The 17221-nt window shown below is 52.4% G+C and overlaps 1 protein-coding gene across 1 annotated transcript; it reads right to left on the bottom strand.

Moving 5' to 3' along the window:
* Positions 1-4039: 4039 nt before the first annotated feature.
* Positions 4040-6865, bottom strand: LOC308265321 (left-right determination factor 2-like; the record flags this gene model as incomplete). The annotated part of the gene is made up of 4 exons (XM_080698959.1): positions 4040-4403; positions 5199-5441; positions 5601-5850; positions 6616-6865. The coding sequence occupies 4 exons, from the start codon at positions 6863-6865 to the stop codon at positions 4040-4042; spliced, it is 1107 nt and encodes a 368-aa protein (XP_080555085.1).
* Positions 6866-17221: the final 10356 nt, after the last annotated feature.

The following is a 17221-nucleotide window of genomic DNA, read 5'->3' as shown; positions in this document are numbered from 1 at the left end:
CTCCAAGCTACACCCCCCCCACACACAGACCTTTTCATTTTCTGTTTTGAAACAGGGTCTCGCTAGGTTGCTGAAAGTCTCACTACATTGCTGAGGCTGTCCTCAAACCTGTGATCCTCCTGCCTCAGACTCTCAAATACTGGGATTACTATAGGTGTGAGAAATCACACCCAGCTTCCTCTTTTCTTCTCTCTCTCTCTCTCTCTCTCTCTCTCTCTCTCTCTCTCTTTGTGGTACTGGGGGTTGAACCACAGGCTGCTCTACATCTGACCTAGACCCCCAGTCCTATTTTATTTTTTATTTTTAACAGAGTCTCATTAAATTGCCCTGTAGCTGGGCGTGGTGGTACACACTTGTAGTCCCAGCATTTGGGAGGCTGAGACAGGAGGATCCCAGTTTTCATGGACAGCTTCAGATACTTAGTGAGGCCCTTTGCAACTCAGTGGGACCCGGTTTCAAAATAAAGAATTAAAAAATAGGGCTGGGGGTGTAGCTTGGAGGTAGAATGCCCCTGGGTTCAATCCTCAGTACCGCAATAAATAAATAAATAAATAAATAAATTACTCGGTGCTGGCCTTGAACCTATGACCCTCAGCCTCCCAAGTGCTGGGGGTTTAAGTGCTGGGGTTACTGGCATGCACCAAAACACCCAGCTTATTTGCTTTCATTTTAAGTCACACCCCCAGCTAATGTAAAACACAGTAGCAGGACTCCACCTGATGTCTTTTCTGTTACAGCAGGATCAATAGTCTGGAGAGACCTCTGTCCCAATACTGATGAAACACAGGAGTCTATGAAGGGAAAAGGAGAGATAGGCTTCTCTTCTCATTCACCTTAAGGCACAGAAGATTCCAGGACACCCAGACAGGTGTCAGGAAGGGAAAAGGGAAGAAGACAGTAGGGGCAAGGCAAGAGTGTTTCTCCATAAAGGGTGACCAGTCTTTTCTTATCCCCAGCGGTGGGCATCCACAACCCCGAGACGCCAGGATGCCTCCCTGGGCTCCCCGCTGGCTTAACCCCAGCCCTCGACACCGTCGAGGCTGGGACACAGCCAGAGCTTCAGGCGAGACGAAGCTCCGAGGTCAGTCAGTCCATCGCGGCTGTCGGCCCCGCCTTGAGGCCCCCGCCTGGGACTGAAAGCCGGAGGCCAGCAGGGTCTCAGGTCGCACCGGGCCCTGGAACCCGGGCGGGTTTGGTTTCTTCGTTCGGGTCACCCTCCCTGCCTCTCCCCTCCCTCCACAGGGCGCGGGGCGGCTGCAGCGGTCTCGGGCTGTTTTCCTCCTGCGACCCTGGTCCTCTCCCAACTCCTGCCCAGCAGAGGCAGTCCTCCCAGTTAATCCGGGAGGACTTCCGCCACGAACTCCGAAGAGGGCGGAGGGGGAAGGGGCCGCGCGGGGCCGGGAGAGGGAAGTCTGGACACCGTCGGCAAGTCCGGCGGGGCGGGGGCCGGGGCCGGGGCCGGGTCGGGGCGCAGATCCCTTGCCGACCCCCCCCCCCAGCCGCCGGGCCCTCGGGGTGGGCGCCGCGGGAGGCGGGCAGCGGCCCGAGCGGACACCTGCTGGGGCCCCGGGACGGGACCCGCGCGCAGGTCCCGAGGGACCGAGGGCGACCTCCCCTCCCCGACCCCTCCCCGCTTTACCTGCGCTGGCGGCGCGGCCGACGCGGCCCGCGAAGGCTGTGGCCCCACCTGGCCGGGCGGGGCTGCGTCCCGACCACTTAAAAGTTGCAAAGTGAAACTCCCTCCCGCACATGCGCAGAGCGGCGCGGCGGCGTGCCCAATTTGGAGCGTGGCCTGCGGGACCGAGCCCCTCGCGCCCCGCCGCCGGCGGCACCGGGACCCCCGCCCCGGCCCGGCCCGGCGCGCATCGCAGGCGGCGGCCAAGTTCGCGCCCGGCCCCGCGGTGCGCAAGCTCCCCGCCGAGCCCTGCCGCCCGGGGAGCGGGGAGCCCCGGCCGCCCCGAGCCCGTCACGGGCAGCACGAGGGGCCCCGTCAGGACCCAGTGGGGCCGCGGCGCTTGCGGGCTCCCTGGCGGACCCCAGCGCCGCCCCGCCCGGCTCCTGGCCGCGCACCCGGGGCCCCGGCGCCAGCTGGCGGGGCCGGGACCGTGCGCGGCCGGGGGCTGCAGCCAGGCGGGCTCCCGCAGCACGCGCCGGCGCCTGGCCGGGGTTTGCGCATCTGCGGACCCGGGCTGACCCAGAGCTCACCCTCAGGCCTCGGGTCCCGAGCGGCTCGGCTGCCCCGCACGGCTTTGCAGGTTCTCTAACCTCCCTCCCATTTCTGGCCTTTCATCTTTACTGTAATGATAAAAATATCCTCCTAACCTCCCTGTCCCTGATTCTAGCGCCAGCTTGAGGGTGGCTCGGCGGTGGGGGTGTCTCCTCCCGCCTCCTCAGTGCTGGGGCCCACCTGGCTTCTCTCCTCTCCCCTCAACCCCCCTGGCCACTAGTTATTTCCCTGCCCTGCCCCCCCTCTGCTTCTCCTGGCCATCATCCCACCTGCTGCTACCTGCTGTTGCCCAGGACCCCGCCTTGACCAGGCACCCTGACTCCTCAGACTGACCCTGTCCAATCTTCCTCCATTTTCTGTCCGTCCCCACCCCTGTGTGTCCATGGGGCGTCCACCTGCCTCTCTATGCCTAAGGTCCGGGAGAGCCAGGGCTCTAGCCCCAGTAATATTCAGATGGTGGGACCACTGACAAAAAGAAAAGAACAAGAAAGTGCTGGGTGTGGTGGCACACGCTTGTAATCCCAGTACTTGGCAGGCTGAGACAGGAGGATCTGGGTTCTAGGCCAGCCTCAGCTACTTAATGAGGCCCTCTGCAATTTAGTGAGGCCTGTTTAAAAATAAAGAATAAAAAATAGGGCTGGGGATGTAGCTCAGAGGTAGAATGCCCCCTGACTTCCATCCCCAGTGCCGCAATTAAAAAAAAAAAAAAAATCACCGTTTGAGCCAAGCACGGTGTCACACATTTGTAATCCCAGGACTTGGGAGGCTGAGACAGGAGAGTAGCAGGTTTATGACCAGCCTCAGAAACTTAGTGTAGCTCAGAGGCACAATCCCCAGCATCATCATCCCACACATAATCATCATCATCATCACTACCTCCTTAAGCATATGGAAGTTACTGTTCCTACTGATAGAGAAGGCAGTGATGGTTTAGGGAATGTCAAACATATAGCTAATAAGAACTGTTAAGACTGGAAAGAACCTCAGATATTCAGGGCCCAGGCTGAGCCCTGTAATCTTAGCATTCTAAAGTATTACATGCAATGCTGTGAACATTTACTCCCTTTATTTGCCCGCAATCTGAAGGAGTGACCCACATTCTTGTAATATAGTGATCTTGAAAACAGATTTTTTCTTTTGATCCAACTAGAGTTAAAATAAAGCCCCAGTCGCTGTGCCCAGAAAAGTCAGCACATTAGCAATCTCAATTCTGAGAAACAGGCACCACAGATACTAGAGTCTGAGTGCATTTCAGTTCTACCTTTCTGTATTACTTAAGAGCTTGACAAGTCCTAGTCACATCAAGCTCTTTCATTAGTTCCCAGTCAAGTTGACCTAATTCCTATAGGATGTTCTGTTCCCACCTCAATTTGCAGAGCTTTGGGTAAAGTAGGAAATACAAAATAAAATGTGATTTATTCATATCTTCCAGAGCCCTTATTATCCGGGTTGGGATACACAGTCTACGCTTGACCCCAGGTCTTAGGCCTGCAGTGGAGGTGGGAGCTCTGCCCACCCTCAATGACAGGACGAGGACACTGGGGCTTAGATTACAGTATCTACACATGTAAGTGCTTAGGGTATAGTGCAGTGAGCAATCTGAAAAACAATACTGGAACCAATGGCCCACGAGTCTCATTCCTGGGAAGGACATTTTAGGTGAGCAGACTTGTCAAGAGGAAGCAAATCCAGAGCTCCGTGTAGAGCAGTGAGCATTTGCTCATCCAGGGTTCAGTAATCCCCATCTCTCTGGGGCGCCAGAGCATTTCAGACACGCAAGAAACCAAGCCTCTTCATGGCCACCCCGGGTGCCTACGGCCCGAGCTCCCTGGGCACAGGTGCCCCGTCCGAGGCACAGCTGCACTTCTGCACCCTCATGTTGGGCAGGCTCACCACCTGGGGTCTGGTCCTGCCTCCCTCCTGGATGCTCACGATCATGGGCAGCGAGGCTGTCTCAGAGGCGATGCACTGCCTGGGCCCCAGAAATGGCCACCTGGAGGTCAGGGGACCCGGGGGCTGCAGGCAGCTGCCCACACATTCATAGAGCAGCAATCCTGGGGGCTCCAGAACCCAGTTCTCAGCCCATTTCAAGCCCTGCAGGTCAAGGTACATCTGCCGGCGGCAGCAGCGGGTGCCCTCCGTCACTGGTGCCTCAGGGTCACAATTGCCTTGAGCTCTGTGGGGGCAAGGAGAGGCAGGTCAGAGGTCAGATGGCAGGTCAGAGGTCAGATGGCAGGTCAGAGGTCAGATGGCAGGGCTGAGGTTAGGAGCATTGGAGAGGAACATTTGAGAGCTATTGGGAGACAAGCAGGGTGGGTGGCACATGCCTGTGAGCCCAGTACTTTCGAGGCTGAGGCAAGAGGATGGCAAGCTCAAGGTATGCCTGTGGAACTTAGCCAGACCCTGTTTCAAAATAAAAAAGTAATGGGAATTAAAAAAAAAAAAAAAAACTAGCTGGGTGTGGTGGCACATGCTTGTAATCCCAGTACTTGAGAGGCTGAGACAGGAGGATCACAGGTTCGCAGCCAACCTCAGCTACTTAGTGAGGCCTCAACAACTTAGACCCTGTTTCACAATAAATAATAAAAAAAATAGGGGCTATCACCTGTGATATCTCAGAGGTAAAATGCCCCTGGGTTCATTCACCAGTATCCAAAATAAAATTAAATAAATAAAAATAAACTATTTTTCTGGGGCTGTAACTTAGTGACAGAGCCTTTCCTAGCTTGCACAAGGCCCTGGATTCTATCCCCAGCACTGCAAAAAAGAAAGAAAGAAAAAAACAATTGGATATTAGGGTACCCATAGCTAAAAATAGCTAAGAAATAACTGGTGCTTCCTGAGGGTCTCCTAGGAGAGGAAGAATTGTGTAGATGTTCTCATCATCCCCACATTCTCTGAAAAGTTGTCCTTTTCAGTGTAATTCCCTATTTGTCTATTTGGGCTAATCGATTTGACCCACAGCGCCTACCCGTAGTCCTTGAGGTCCAGCGTGTGCAGCTCCAGCTGGGGCTCGCCCTGGCCAGCGCCCCGAGTCCCCTGCCCCGCGAAGCGCACCAGCCTGTGCGCGCCCGAGGCCCCGGGGCCCAGGTGCTCCCTCTGCAGCGACACCTGCAGCAGCAGCGGCTGCCGGGGCCGGCTCAGCTGCTGCCAGAAGTTCACCGCCTCGGTCACGTCGAAGGCCTGCCAGCCGCTCTCGTGGACGGACACCAGCCTGCGGCCGAGCAGCGAGAGGGGCGGGGGCTGGGACGCGCTGTCGAGGGCCCGGGGAGCCTCTACCCCGGCCCGCCCGCCCAAGCCCCGCCTTTCCTGCTCCCCTTCCCCGGCCTCCCGCCTCGGGACCCCATGCCCCGCCCCCAGACGCACCCCCCACCTGGAGTCGATGAGCGAGGTGCGGTTGGAGCCGTCGTCGCGGACCCGCAGCCACTCGATGTTGACCCGGGCGCGGGCGCTGCGCGGGGACAGCCTCTCCAGCCTGCGGAGCGCGGCGGGGGGGACCGGCTCCTGGAAGAGCCGCAGCACCGCCTGCACCAGCTCGCTGTTGGGCGGCAGCCGCTGCTCCATGCCGAACACCAGCAGCAGGTGTTTGGAGGTCTCGGACGCCAGGAACCTGCCCCCTATCTCTGGGAACAGGAGTAGGGTCAGGCAGGCCTTTAGGGAAGCTCTGAGAATAGCAGGGTCAAGGCCAAAGATTAAGGTTTCCAGGTAATCCACAGGGAGAATTTGGGGCCTGGAAAATTGGTGGGCCAGGTGAGAAAGGAGCATCCCTTCTCGTCCTCCCCACAAAAATATTCGAAAAACGGCCCTGTATTTTAAAGCAATCGTGTGAGTTGGGGTACGTTTACTAGTGCCCTCCGCCCTCCGTGGGTAGGGGCTGCCTTGGGAGCCTGAGCAGAGTTCAGCAGTGTGATGTCTACAGGAGAAGGGAACTGGACAGAGCTGGAGGGGGATGGAGAGCCGGCTGCAGAGGCACCGGGGATTAGAAATCTGTGGTCACCAGCTCAACAGCGTGTTTCTTAAGGGACATAGGAAGAGCCTAGAATTCCCTCTCACTTCCCCCCAGAATTTTCTCTCGTTTTCCAGGGAGGCTCAGGCCAGAGTGGCAGTGTGGAAGGGGACCCCAGAAAGTCTCACGTGCCCCAGCTCTCTGGGGGAGCCAGGTCCTGCGCACCCACCCAGCCAAGCGGCTCTGCTGTCCTCTCTCTGCTGTGCCCTGGGGCCTGGGCTTCCCGGTGGGTCAGCCTGACACCCCTCCTGTGGCCCCGAGGTCTCTCAGCGCACAGCCACCATCACAAGCCGTGGGCCCTCCTATGGTCCCCACATGCCTACCCCAGAGCCCCACGAAGCGCCAGAGCCCGCAATCCACCGCGCAACAGGGGAGGGCTCACCTCGGAAGTTCTGGCTGAACCTCTTCCCGCGAGTGCGGTCCCCATGACTGCGCTGCAGCAGGGCCACATACTGGGCCCGCACGTGGGCAGGGACGGCCAGCCCCTCCACGTCCGCCCTGTCCAGGGCCGGCGCCTGGCTGAGCCGCAGCTGCTGCAGCAGACTGCCCAGGACCTGCTCCTCGGTCACAGCTGCCCCCGGGCCGGCCAGGGGCAGCGCCCAGAGTGCCCAGCAGAGCCACAGGGACCGCATGGTGCCGCTGGGGGAGTGGAGCGTGGTGCAGTGTCCTGGAGGAGGTCTGGGCCTGCTGGCTGGGTCTGGGGAGAGCTGAGGCTGGCCCACTATATAGGGGTTGGAGGTGGAGTGGGAGGAGGGAGGTCACACCCCTGGACCTCCTGGGAGCTCAGCAGCCAGACAGTCAGCCCTGAGCCCAGGGAGGGGGCTGTCTAGGTAGGCACAATGGGCCGTCTGGGTGGAGGACAGTTACTGCTGTTTGTACTGTGGTCGTGCACCTCTTCCTTGGCTTATGGACATCTGTCTGATCAATTAAAACGTTTGGGATGGGGAGTATAACTCTGGCCCATGGGTGAGGCTCAGTGATCCTCAGCACTGGGGAGGTGGAGGGGGTTGTTAGTTTCTTGAACAGCAGGTAGGGATTTGGTTCTGAGCTGGAGGCTAGTTGCTGGGATGGGGACCTAGAATGCTGTTCCTTGCCACAACCAAACCACAATAGAAACTCTATCTGCCCTATCAACACAGGGCTCCTAAGGACCAGTCCTGCAAGCCAGATCTGTTGGCACCCTTGCCTAGAGGACCCTGGGGGTCTGGTAAGCTCCAGGGCTGGTGGTCCACAGTTGGGAAGCTCGGTGTTTCCCACTGTTCTGGGGGAATGTCCCAGGAAGTCTGGAAGCATTTACTAGAATGGGGTTTTGTCCAATAAGGAACCTCATCCTCTGTCTCTCTTGCCTGCTATTTTAGAGTTAGTTGAAAGTTCATCCTTTCTCTCATTTTTTAAAATTTTATTTATTTATTTATTGGAGTACTGGGGATTGAACCCAGCGGCATTCTACTTCTGCATTACAAGCCCAGCCCTATTTTTTTTTTTTTAATTTGGAAACAAGGTCTTGCTAAGTTGCTGAGAACCTGTCTAAGCTCCTGAGGCTGGCCTAGAACCTACGATCCTCCTGTCTCAGCCTTCCAATTTCTGGGGTTACAGCATGGGCTGCCACACCTGACTGACTCCTCCCATTTTTTTGTTTTGGTTGATTGTGTGTGTGTGTGTGTGTGTGTGTGTGTGTGTGTGTAAATGGTACTGAGGATTGGACCCAGAGGCATTCAACCTCTGAGATACATCCCCAATTCTATATTTGAAACAGGGTCTCACTAAGTTGACGAGAGTCTCACTACTTGCTGAGACTGTCCTCGAACCCGTGATCCTCCTGTCTCAGCCTCCCAAATACTAGGATTATAGGTGTTTGCCACCATACTGGGCTCGCTCCCATTTATAAGCCAAGAAAATCAAAGCTCAGAAAGGTACAACTTCCCCAGGCTCACACAGTTGATGATTTGTACCTACATAAAGTCAGGTCTTCCAATTCCAGCCAAAAGTTCTTTCTATATCATTAACTGTTTGCTGCAGAGAGCCCTTCCCCCGCATCCTGAAGAGCTGCATGGAGCAGACTTGGGGCTCAGGGGTCATGGCAGCAGTCCTCCAGGCTCCTGAGGACTCCCCAAGACACTGGTCCTCTATGCGGAACATGGGTTTGTTGTGTTGACTGACAAGTTTGCTGGGGAAATAAATTGGGTAATCAGCCAGGGAAAGGTCTGCCAGATAAAATATAGGATGCAACTTGGGGCATGCTTACACTAAAAAATCATTCATCATTTACCTGTATTTCAGATTCCACCAGAGTTCTATAATATTGTTCACCAAATCAGGCAACTCTAGCCAGAGACCAAAAGAAGAAAGGGAATGTGGATTGAGGGACTTGTCAACAGGCTGGATTGTCGCCCTGCGGGAGGTCAGCTCCACTTTTGTTATGCAGAGGAGCAGCCCGGCTCCCCACCACCCCATCTGTGTCTGGCCCAGGTGTGGCCTGAAATGGTAAAGTGACCCCAGAACCAGACCCCGGACCAAGGGGGGGGGGGGATAAGGCTCAGTATCCCTAACTCAGGGCCTGTTCTGGCCCTGACAGCCACTCTCCAAGGGAAAGTGAAATTAGAATAAAATGAAAGTTCATCCTCTCTCTCATTTTTTAAAAATGTATTTATTTATTTATTGGAGTACTGGATTGAACCAGGGGCATTCTACCTCTGAGTTAACAACCTCAGCCTATTTTGTGTGTGTGTGTGGGGGGGGGGGAGTCTGGGGGTGGAACCCAATGGCATTTTATCTCTGGGCTACACCCCCTGCCCTATTTTTTATTCTATATTTTGAAACAGGGTCTCACTGAGTTACAAAGGGCCTCACTAAGTAGTAGCTGAGGCTGTCTGGGAACCACAATCCTCCTGTCTCAGCCTCCCAAATGCTGGCATTACAAGCATGCGCCACCACACCCAGCTTTATTCTTGGTTTTAATGGGACTCTTTTACTGTTTCCCCATTAGGAATGAGCTTTACAGTTGAGATAAATACACTTTATCACATTAAGCAGGTGTTCAAAATGGCTTTCTTGGTGTTTGTTCTTGTTTGGTGCTGAAGATTGAATACAGGACCTAGTGCATGCTAAGCATGTGCTCTAATACTAAGCCATACCACTAGCCCAATGATAGGAGTGTGTGTGTGTGTGTGTGTGTGTGTGTGTGTGTGTGTGTATTACTGGGGATTGAATCCAGAGGCATTCTACCTCCAAGCTACATCTGAACCCTATTTTTTATTTTGAAAAAGGTCTCACTAGGTTGATGAGAACCTCACTATTTGCTGAAGCTATCCTCAACTCTGTGATCTCCCTGTCTTAGCCTCCCAAGTACTGGGATTATAAGCGTGCACCACCACACCTGGCTGATAATAGGAGTTTTTTAAAAGATCGAGAAGGAGCTGGGCATGGTGGCCCACATTGCAATGCTTGTAATCCCAGCATATGAGAGGCTGAGACAGGAGGATCGTTGTTCGCAGACAGCCTCAACTATTTAGTGAGGCCCTTTCCAACTCAGAGAGACCCTGTTTCAAAATAGGGTTGGGGGTGCAGCTGCAAGGTAGAATGGCCCTGGGTTCCATCCCCAGTATCAAAAAAAAAAAAAAAAATCAAGAAGGGATGTTGAATAATATCAGCTTGGTGACCACCGGGAGGAATAAGGACTCTCATACATTGCTCATAGGAGTAGAAACACACTGGAGGAATCCTTAGCAGTATTTACTTACAGTTCAAGGTGCCACATCACCCCAAGGACCAGCCATTCCATTCAAATGGATAGGAGAATAGAAATCCATGCACAAGAATCATTATAGCACTGTTACCGATGAGTCCAAATAGGTGAATGGTATAGTTCAATAGGAGAGTGTGTGCTTAGTATGCATAAGGCCCTGGGTTGCAACCCATTAAAAACATCCCCAATAATGTACAGGATAAATTATGTGTGTGTATATATATACATATATATATATGTATATATATACACACATATATATACATATACAGTATCAAACTCAGGGGCACTCTACCTCTGAGCTACACCTCCAGCCCTATTTTATTTTTATCTTGAAACAGGGTCTTGCTAAGTTGCCAAGGCCAGCCTCGAACCTGGGACCCACCTGTCTCAGCCTCCCAAGTTCTGGGATTATAGGTGTATGTCACTGAACCCAGCCTGTAAAAAGTAAATGAAATGAAGTATAGTCCTGCAACATAATACTCTGCAACAAAGAAAATAATCCCGAGTCAGGCATGGAGGCGCACACTTGTAATCCCAGCATTTGGGAGGCCAAGACAGGAGGACTGTGGCTCACGGACAGCCTCAGCTACTTAGTGAGGCCCTCTGCAACTCAGTGAGACCTTGTTTCAAAATAAAGAATAAGAAATAGGGATGGGGGTGTAGCTTGGAGGTAGAACGCCCATTCAATCTTCAGTACCAAAAAGAGAGAGCGAGAGCGAAAGAGAGAGAGAGAGAGAGAGAGAGAGAGAGAGAGAGAGAGAGAGAGGAAAGAGAAACTGGGTCATGCAGGGTTGCTGAGTCTCACTAAGTTGCTGAGGCTGTCCTCAAACCTGTGATCATGTCTTGGCCTCCCAAGTACTGGAATTACAGGAGTGTGCCACCACACCTGGCGGCTTGCTGTGTGTGTGTGTGTGTGTGTGTGTGTGTGTGTGTATGTGTGACTGGGGATTGAACCCAGGAACATTCTACATCCAAGCTACACTCCCAGTCCTACCTTATTTTTTATTTCAAAATAGAGTCTCACTAATTGCTGACATCCTAAGTTGCTGAGACTAGCTTCGAACCTGTGATCCTCCCTGTCTCAGCCTCCAGAGTACTGCATACTTTGAGTCAAGGTACGCACCATGCCCAGATTCCTCTCCTTTTCCTTTTTCTTTTTTAATTAACTATTTTATTTTATTTTATTTTATTTTTTGGTGGTACTGGGGTTCCCGGAAGCCCTTTTAGATTAGGACTACACTCCCAGACCTATTTTATATTGCTTTTATTTGGAAACAGGGTCTCTTAAAGCCAGCGCGGCTGGCTTCGAACCTGTGCGATCCTCCTGTCTCCGCCTCCCAAGCGCAGGGATTACAAGCGTGTGCCACCACGCCCAGCTTTAATTTATTTAACTGGTGCATTTTAATCATACCTCAGTATGAGGTTCCAAATGGTAGAGGCACACATGCACACATCACTCACATAGTCCTTCCCCAGTTCCCACCCATTCCTTACCCCTTTCCTCCTTCTTGAGCTTGGCTTAGTGACTAACTTTGATATGTTTGTGAATCCACATTGTGCACATTAGGATGGTTCCGTCTTCCCCTCTCCCATCTCCTTCAGGTCGCCTTCCTCACTCATCTAGGGTTTCTCCTTCTTTGTCTAGAGTTCCTCCCATGTCCCATTTTCTCCCCAGCTTCCACATATTAGGGAGAACATCTGACTTTTTACTTTTTGTGACTGGCTAATCTCACTTATCATAATGTTCTCCAGTTCCATCCATTTCCCTGCAAATGACATCATTTTGTTCTTCTTTAGGGCTGAGTAAACTTCCATGGTGTGCATATCCCATAGTTTTGTAATCCATTCATCTGCTGATGGACGTCTTGGCTGGTTCCATAGTTTGGCAACCGTGAATTGCGCAGCCCATGGTGGCCTGAAGCCCCTGTTATATCGTGGATTCCTGAAGCAGATCTCACGTCATGGTGGCCAGAAGTCGCTTTCACATCTTGGAGGCTGGAAGTCCCGGTCACATCATGGAGAACAGAAGCCGCTGTCACATGATGGTGGCCAGAAGCCCCTGTCACATCATGGATGCTAGAAGTCGCTCTCATATTATGGTGTCCAGAAGCTGCTGTCACATCATGGAGGCCGAAGCTGCTCCCACATCATGGAGAACAAGAATAAAATAGGGCTGGGGGTATAGCTTGGAGGTAGAATGCCTCTGGGTTTAATCCTCAGTACTGCCAAAAAAAAAAGGCCAAGCATGATGGTGTATGCTTGTAATCTCAGCATTTGGGAGGCTGAAACTGGAGGATCATGCGGACGGACAGCCTCATCTACTTAGCAAGGTCCTTCGCAACTCAGTGAAAGCCTGTTTAAAAAATAAAAGACAGCAGCCGGGCGTGGTGGCGCACGCTTATAATTCCTGCGCTTGGGAGACAGGAGGATCGCGCAGGTTCGAAGCCAGCTGCGCTGGCTTAAGAGACCCTGTTTCCAAAAAAAAAGTATAAAAATAGGCTGGGGAGAGTAGCCTGGAGGTAGAAGGGTTTCCAGGAACCCCAGCACCACAAAAATAAAATAAGACTAAAAAATAGGGCTGGAGACTTAGCTCAAAGGTAGAATGTTCCTGGGTTCCATTCCTAGTACCAAAAAAGAAGAAGAAGAAGAAGAAGAAGAAGAAGAAGAAGAAGAAGAAGAAGAAGAAGAAGAAGAAGAAGAAGAGGAGGAGGAGGAGGAGGAGGAGGAGGAGGAGGAGGAGGAGGAGGAGGAGGAGGAGGAGGAGGAGGAGGAGGAGGAAGAGGAGGAGGAAGAGGAAGAGGAAGAAGAAAATAAATAAGAAATAGGGCTTGGGGGTGTAGTTTGGAGGTAGAATGCTCCTGGGTTTCATCCCCAGTACTGCAAGCACGCATGCACGCGCAAGCACGTGTGTGTGTGTGTGTGTGTGTGTGTGTGTGTGTGTGTATGTGTGTGTAATACAGAGGATGGAACCCAGGGGTATTCTACCTTCAAGTTACACCCCCAACCCTATTTTATTATTTTATTTTGAAACAGGCCTCACTAAGTTGCAGAGGGCCTCACTAAGTTGCTGAGGTTGGCCACGAACCTATAACCCTCCTGTCTCAGCCTCCTAAGTACTGGAATTACAAGCATGCACCACCATGCCCAGTGCCAACACACAATATAGATAATATACATACTAATTTAAATGTCACTTGTGAGGGGAGTGGTGAGTTGGCCCGGGCCACCCTCCACCCTCATGCCATTTTGGCATGGGGCTGTAACTATTTTCTGTATTTCTATTTTCTGTATTTCTATCTTTTTAATAAACTTCTTTAAATCTTAAAAAAATAAAAAATAAATAAATGTCACTTGTGTGTGTGTAGTACTAGGGAATGAGTCCAGAGACATTCTACCTCCGAGCTATATCCTCAGCCCTATTTTATTTTTATTTTGCAACAGTATCTCTAGGTTGATGAGAATCTCACTACTTGCTGAGGCTGTCCTTGAACCTGTGATCCTCTTGTCTCAGCCACCCAAGTACTGGGATTACAGGTGGGCTCTATGCCTGGCTTAAATGTCACTTTTTACCAGTTTATCAAACGCAAAGGAGCCCTCAAGCAGGCTTGGTTTTCTCTGGTTTGTTCTTTTTATGGCTTCAGTTGCAGCTGGGCTCCACCTGCCAGCACCACTTCTGGTTGGGGTGAACACCTGGGAGGTGAACAGCTAGGGTGAGCTCATGTTTCCACATCAACTGGTGAGCAGGCCTGGAGCCCAGAGTGAAAGTGACCCACCAAGCTGCTGGCCTTCTGGCTCTCCCTCCAGCGGCACACCTGAGCCCCAACTTCTCACTCCACACCTGCCAGCTGATTCTTCCAGCAGCCAGGCTGAACCCCTCCTCTCCCTTTTAAAGGAAGGACTTCCCAGAATTCAGAAAATCATGGGGGGGTGAGGGTACAGCTCAGTAGCACAGTATTTATGTAGCATGCCAAGGTCTTGGGTTTCATTCCCAGCACCACAAAAACAAACAAAAAACTGCTAGAAGTGGGTATGGTGGTCTAAACCTGTAATTCCAGTACTTGGGAAGCTGAGACAGGAGGGTTACAGGTTCAAGGCAAGCTTAAGCAATTTAGCAAGACCCTGTTTCAAAATTTAAAAAAATTTAAAAGGACTTGGGGATATAGCTTGGATGCCCAATGCACCTGGGTTGAATCCCCTTAAACAACTGTGTTAAGTGGAAGAATTATAGACAGGATTTTTTGGGGGGAATGAAAGGCTGTTAGTATTATTCTCTTATTTGCTCTCCAATTAAAAAATGTTCTGAAAGCCAGGTGTGGTGGCACAAGCTTGTAATCCTAGCATTTGGGAGGCCAACAGGAGGATCGCAGGTTCGAAACCAGCCTCAGCTACTTATGGAGGCTCTCAGCAACTTAGTGAGATTCTGTTTCCAAATAAAATACAAAAAATGGGTCTGGGAGTGTACCCTGGAGGTAGAAAGCCCTGGGTTCCATCCTCAGTACCACAAACACAAAAAAAAAGTTCTGAAAAAAAGGACCCATGTAAACCAGTCTCTTTCCCCAAACCATGAAGAACCTTCTAGAAGCCATTCCTCTCCATAAGCTTCTCTTTCTGCCACCTTTTCTCTTCAAGTAATTGAGAAAATATTTGTTGATGATTTAACTCTTCAGTGTCCTGAGAAGACAGGAAAACAACTGCTACAATGGGAAGCGCAGGTGCTAGGGAGGGACAGAGGCCCCGAGGTGGCTGAAATGCCCTGAGATGCGGAAGGAGGGGCTCGTTCATCCTGGGGTCTTTGCTTTAGTTACATCAGGTCTCCTTGTTGTCCCCTGGGCCCCTCATCCCTGTCCCCCTGCCCAGAAGGAAGGCCCTGTAGGCACTTCAGAGCAGGCCCAGAGCAGTTCAGACCCTTGTCTGAGATCACCCATTGTTCCCCAGGGCACAGCAGGAGGCTAAACCTGGCTGGATAACCTTGGAGAAATTCCTCAGTGGTCTTTGCCTGAGTTTTCTTATCTGCAAAATGAGGTCATTAATAATATCTATGGCCAGGTGTGGTGGCACACACTTGTAATCCCAGTACTTGGGGTGCTGAGACAGGAGGATCAAAGGCTCAAAGCCAGCCTCAGCTTCTTAGTGAAGCCCTCCACAACTTAGTGGGACCCTGCTTCAAAACAAAGAATAAAAATATAGGCCTGGGGTATAGCTCAGAGGTAGAATGTCCCTGGGTTCAATCCTCAATGCCACCAAAAAAAAAAAAAAAAAAAAAAAAAAAAAATCTATGGCAGTCATGCTTGGTGGCACATGCCTGTAATAATTCCAGTCACCTAGTTCCTGGGTGACTTACTTAGTGAGATCCTATCTCCAATTAAAAATAAAAGGGCTGGGATATAGCTCAATGTAGAGCATCCCCAGGTTCAATTCTCAGGACCGCAGATGATGAGTCTGTGCCTTGGAGGAGGGCTCAGGGGGAGCTGGGCAAGGGCAGGAGACACCCAGTGACACCCCACGCTCAAGTCACACAGCTGCTGACCTCCATTCTTGGCCCCCTTCAGAATACACCCAGCTGACTAGCAGGCGGCCTGTCAGAGGTCGGCGCCACATGGCGGGTGAGTGGTCCACAAAGGACGGGGCTCAGGATTCACACCTGCTAGAAGGGGTGGGATGAAGTGCAACCTGGCCCCCTCACTGCACCTCAGGGAGCCCAGGGGAGGCCCAAAGGGCCCACCCATCGGGATTCTGGATACCCGCAGGAGCCTCGTGGGCCCAGGCTGGGATGAGGGAGGTTGGTGGTGTGGGGTTGGGGCAGCCCAGGGCACCGGGGCCCTTGCAGCAGTGTCTGTCCTGCCCAGGAAGGGGAAAATGGCCACACTCATTCCCAGACCCTTAGCCTCTGCTGACCTCAGAGTCCCCCTTAGTTCCAAGATGGGGTCCAGCAGATCCTGACCCCAGACCTCCCGGGGCAGGAGCACAGTGGTGGGCATTGGCCCACTGCCACCGGCCTCCTGTGCGCCTCCCTCTGCTCTCACCCCTCCTCTCCTGTCCTTGTCCAGGGCCAGGACTGAGCCCTCAGTCAGCGCTGCTCAGCCTCCTCTCATCTCCGGTCCTTCCCCCCACCCCAGAACAGCTGATCTGGCTTCAGGATAACCTCACCACCTCGCGGAATCCCACTGACCCCAAAGAGGGTCAGATTCCCCAACCCCCACTGTCAGCTTGACAAAGGGTGGGGCTCCTTCCTGCTGGGTCACTAATCAGTCCATTGTGAAAAGTATCCCAATCCACATTCTCTTTCTCCTGGCTGATGGGCCAATTACTTTATTTCCCCAGCAAAACTCTTGAACCCTCTGGAATCCACACCCAGGAAGGAGTCCTGTGTTTGGAAGAGATATTTGCCTTCCAAACACCCATGTCTGGGAGATTTGCCCTCGTCTGCCTCCTCCCTTGCCCTTGCCCACACCCAGTCAGCCCCAGGTACTAACTAGCTCACCCTCTCTCCAGCCCAGGCCAGAAGGGCCCCAGGGTCTAAGTGCCCGGTGCAAACAGCTGGAGGTCATAGAAAGAGCCCTGGCCTGCTTTGCTTTTCTCTAAGCAAAATAAAGGCCTCAGGTGCCATCCATTTCAGGGGCCTCCCAGCTTAGCCTCTCCGCGGGGTACCAGAATCATATACCCCCAAGTGTCCTCTAGCCCTACAGGTTCCCAACTCATACTCCCAGCTAGGTGTCCAAGCCTAGGGTCCTTCTGGATTGCTTCTTGTCTTATATCCCTCCATCCCCACCAAGTCCCTTTGGTCTCACCTCCAAAGTACATCTTGTATCCAGTCTCAACCCTCCCTGGCTTGCAGGGGCAGCTGCAACGACCCTTACCTGCTCCCACTCCCCACCCGCCATCAATACAGGAATCTGAAGAACTTTAAACCAGAAAATGCACTCCACAGCCTGGTGTGGTGGCCCACGCCTGTGATTCCAGTACTTGGGAAGCTGAGACAGGAGAAATCCATGTTCACAGCCAGCCTCAGCAACTTACTTAATGAGGCTCTCTCTCCACAACTTAATGAGACTCTGTTTCCAATTTTTAATTTTTTTTTTTTTTTTTTTTTTTTTTGGTGTGTGAGTCTGGGGATGGAACCCAGAGGCATTTGACCTCCGAGCTACACCCCCTGCCCAATTTTTTATTCTTTATTTTGAAACCGGGTCTCACTGAGTTGTGGAAGGCCTCACTAAGTAGGGGAGGCTGTCCGTGAACCACG

This window comes from Muscardinus avellanarius (assembly GCF_963383645.1).
Source record: "Muscardinus avellanarius genome assembly, chromosome: 7".
Classification (NCBI taxonomy): Eukaryota; Metazoa; Chordata; class Mammalia; order Rodentia; family Gliridae; genus Muscardinus; species Muscardinus avellanarius.
This window is presented reverse-complemented; position numbering and strand designations above follow the sequence as displayed.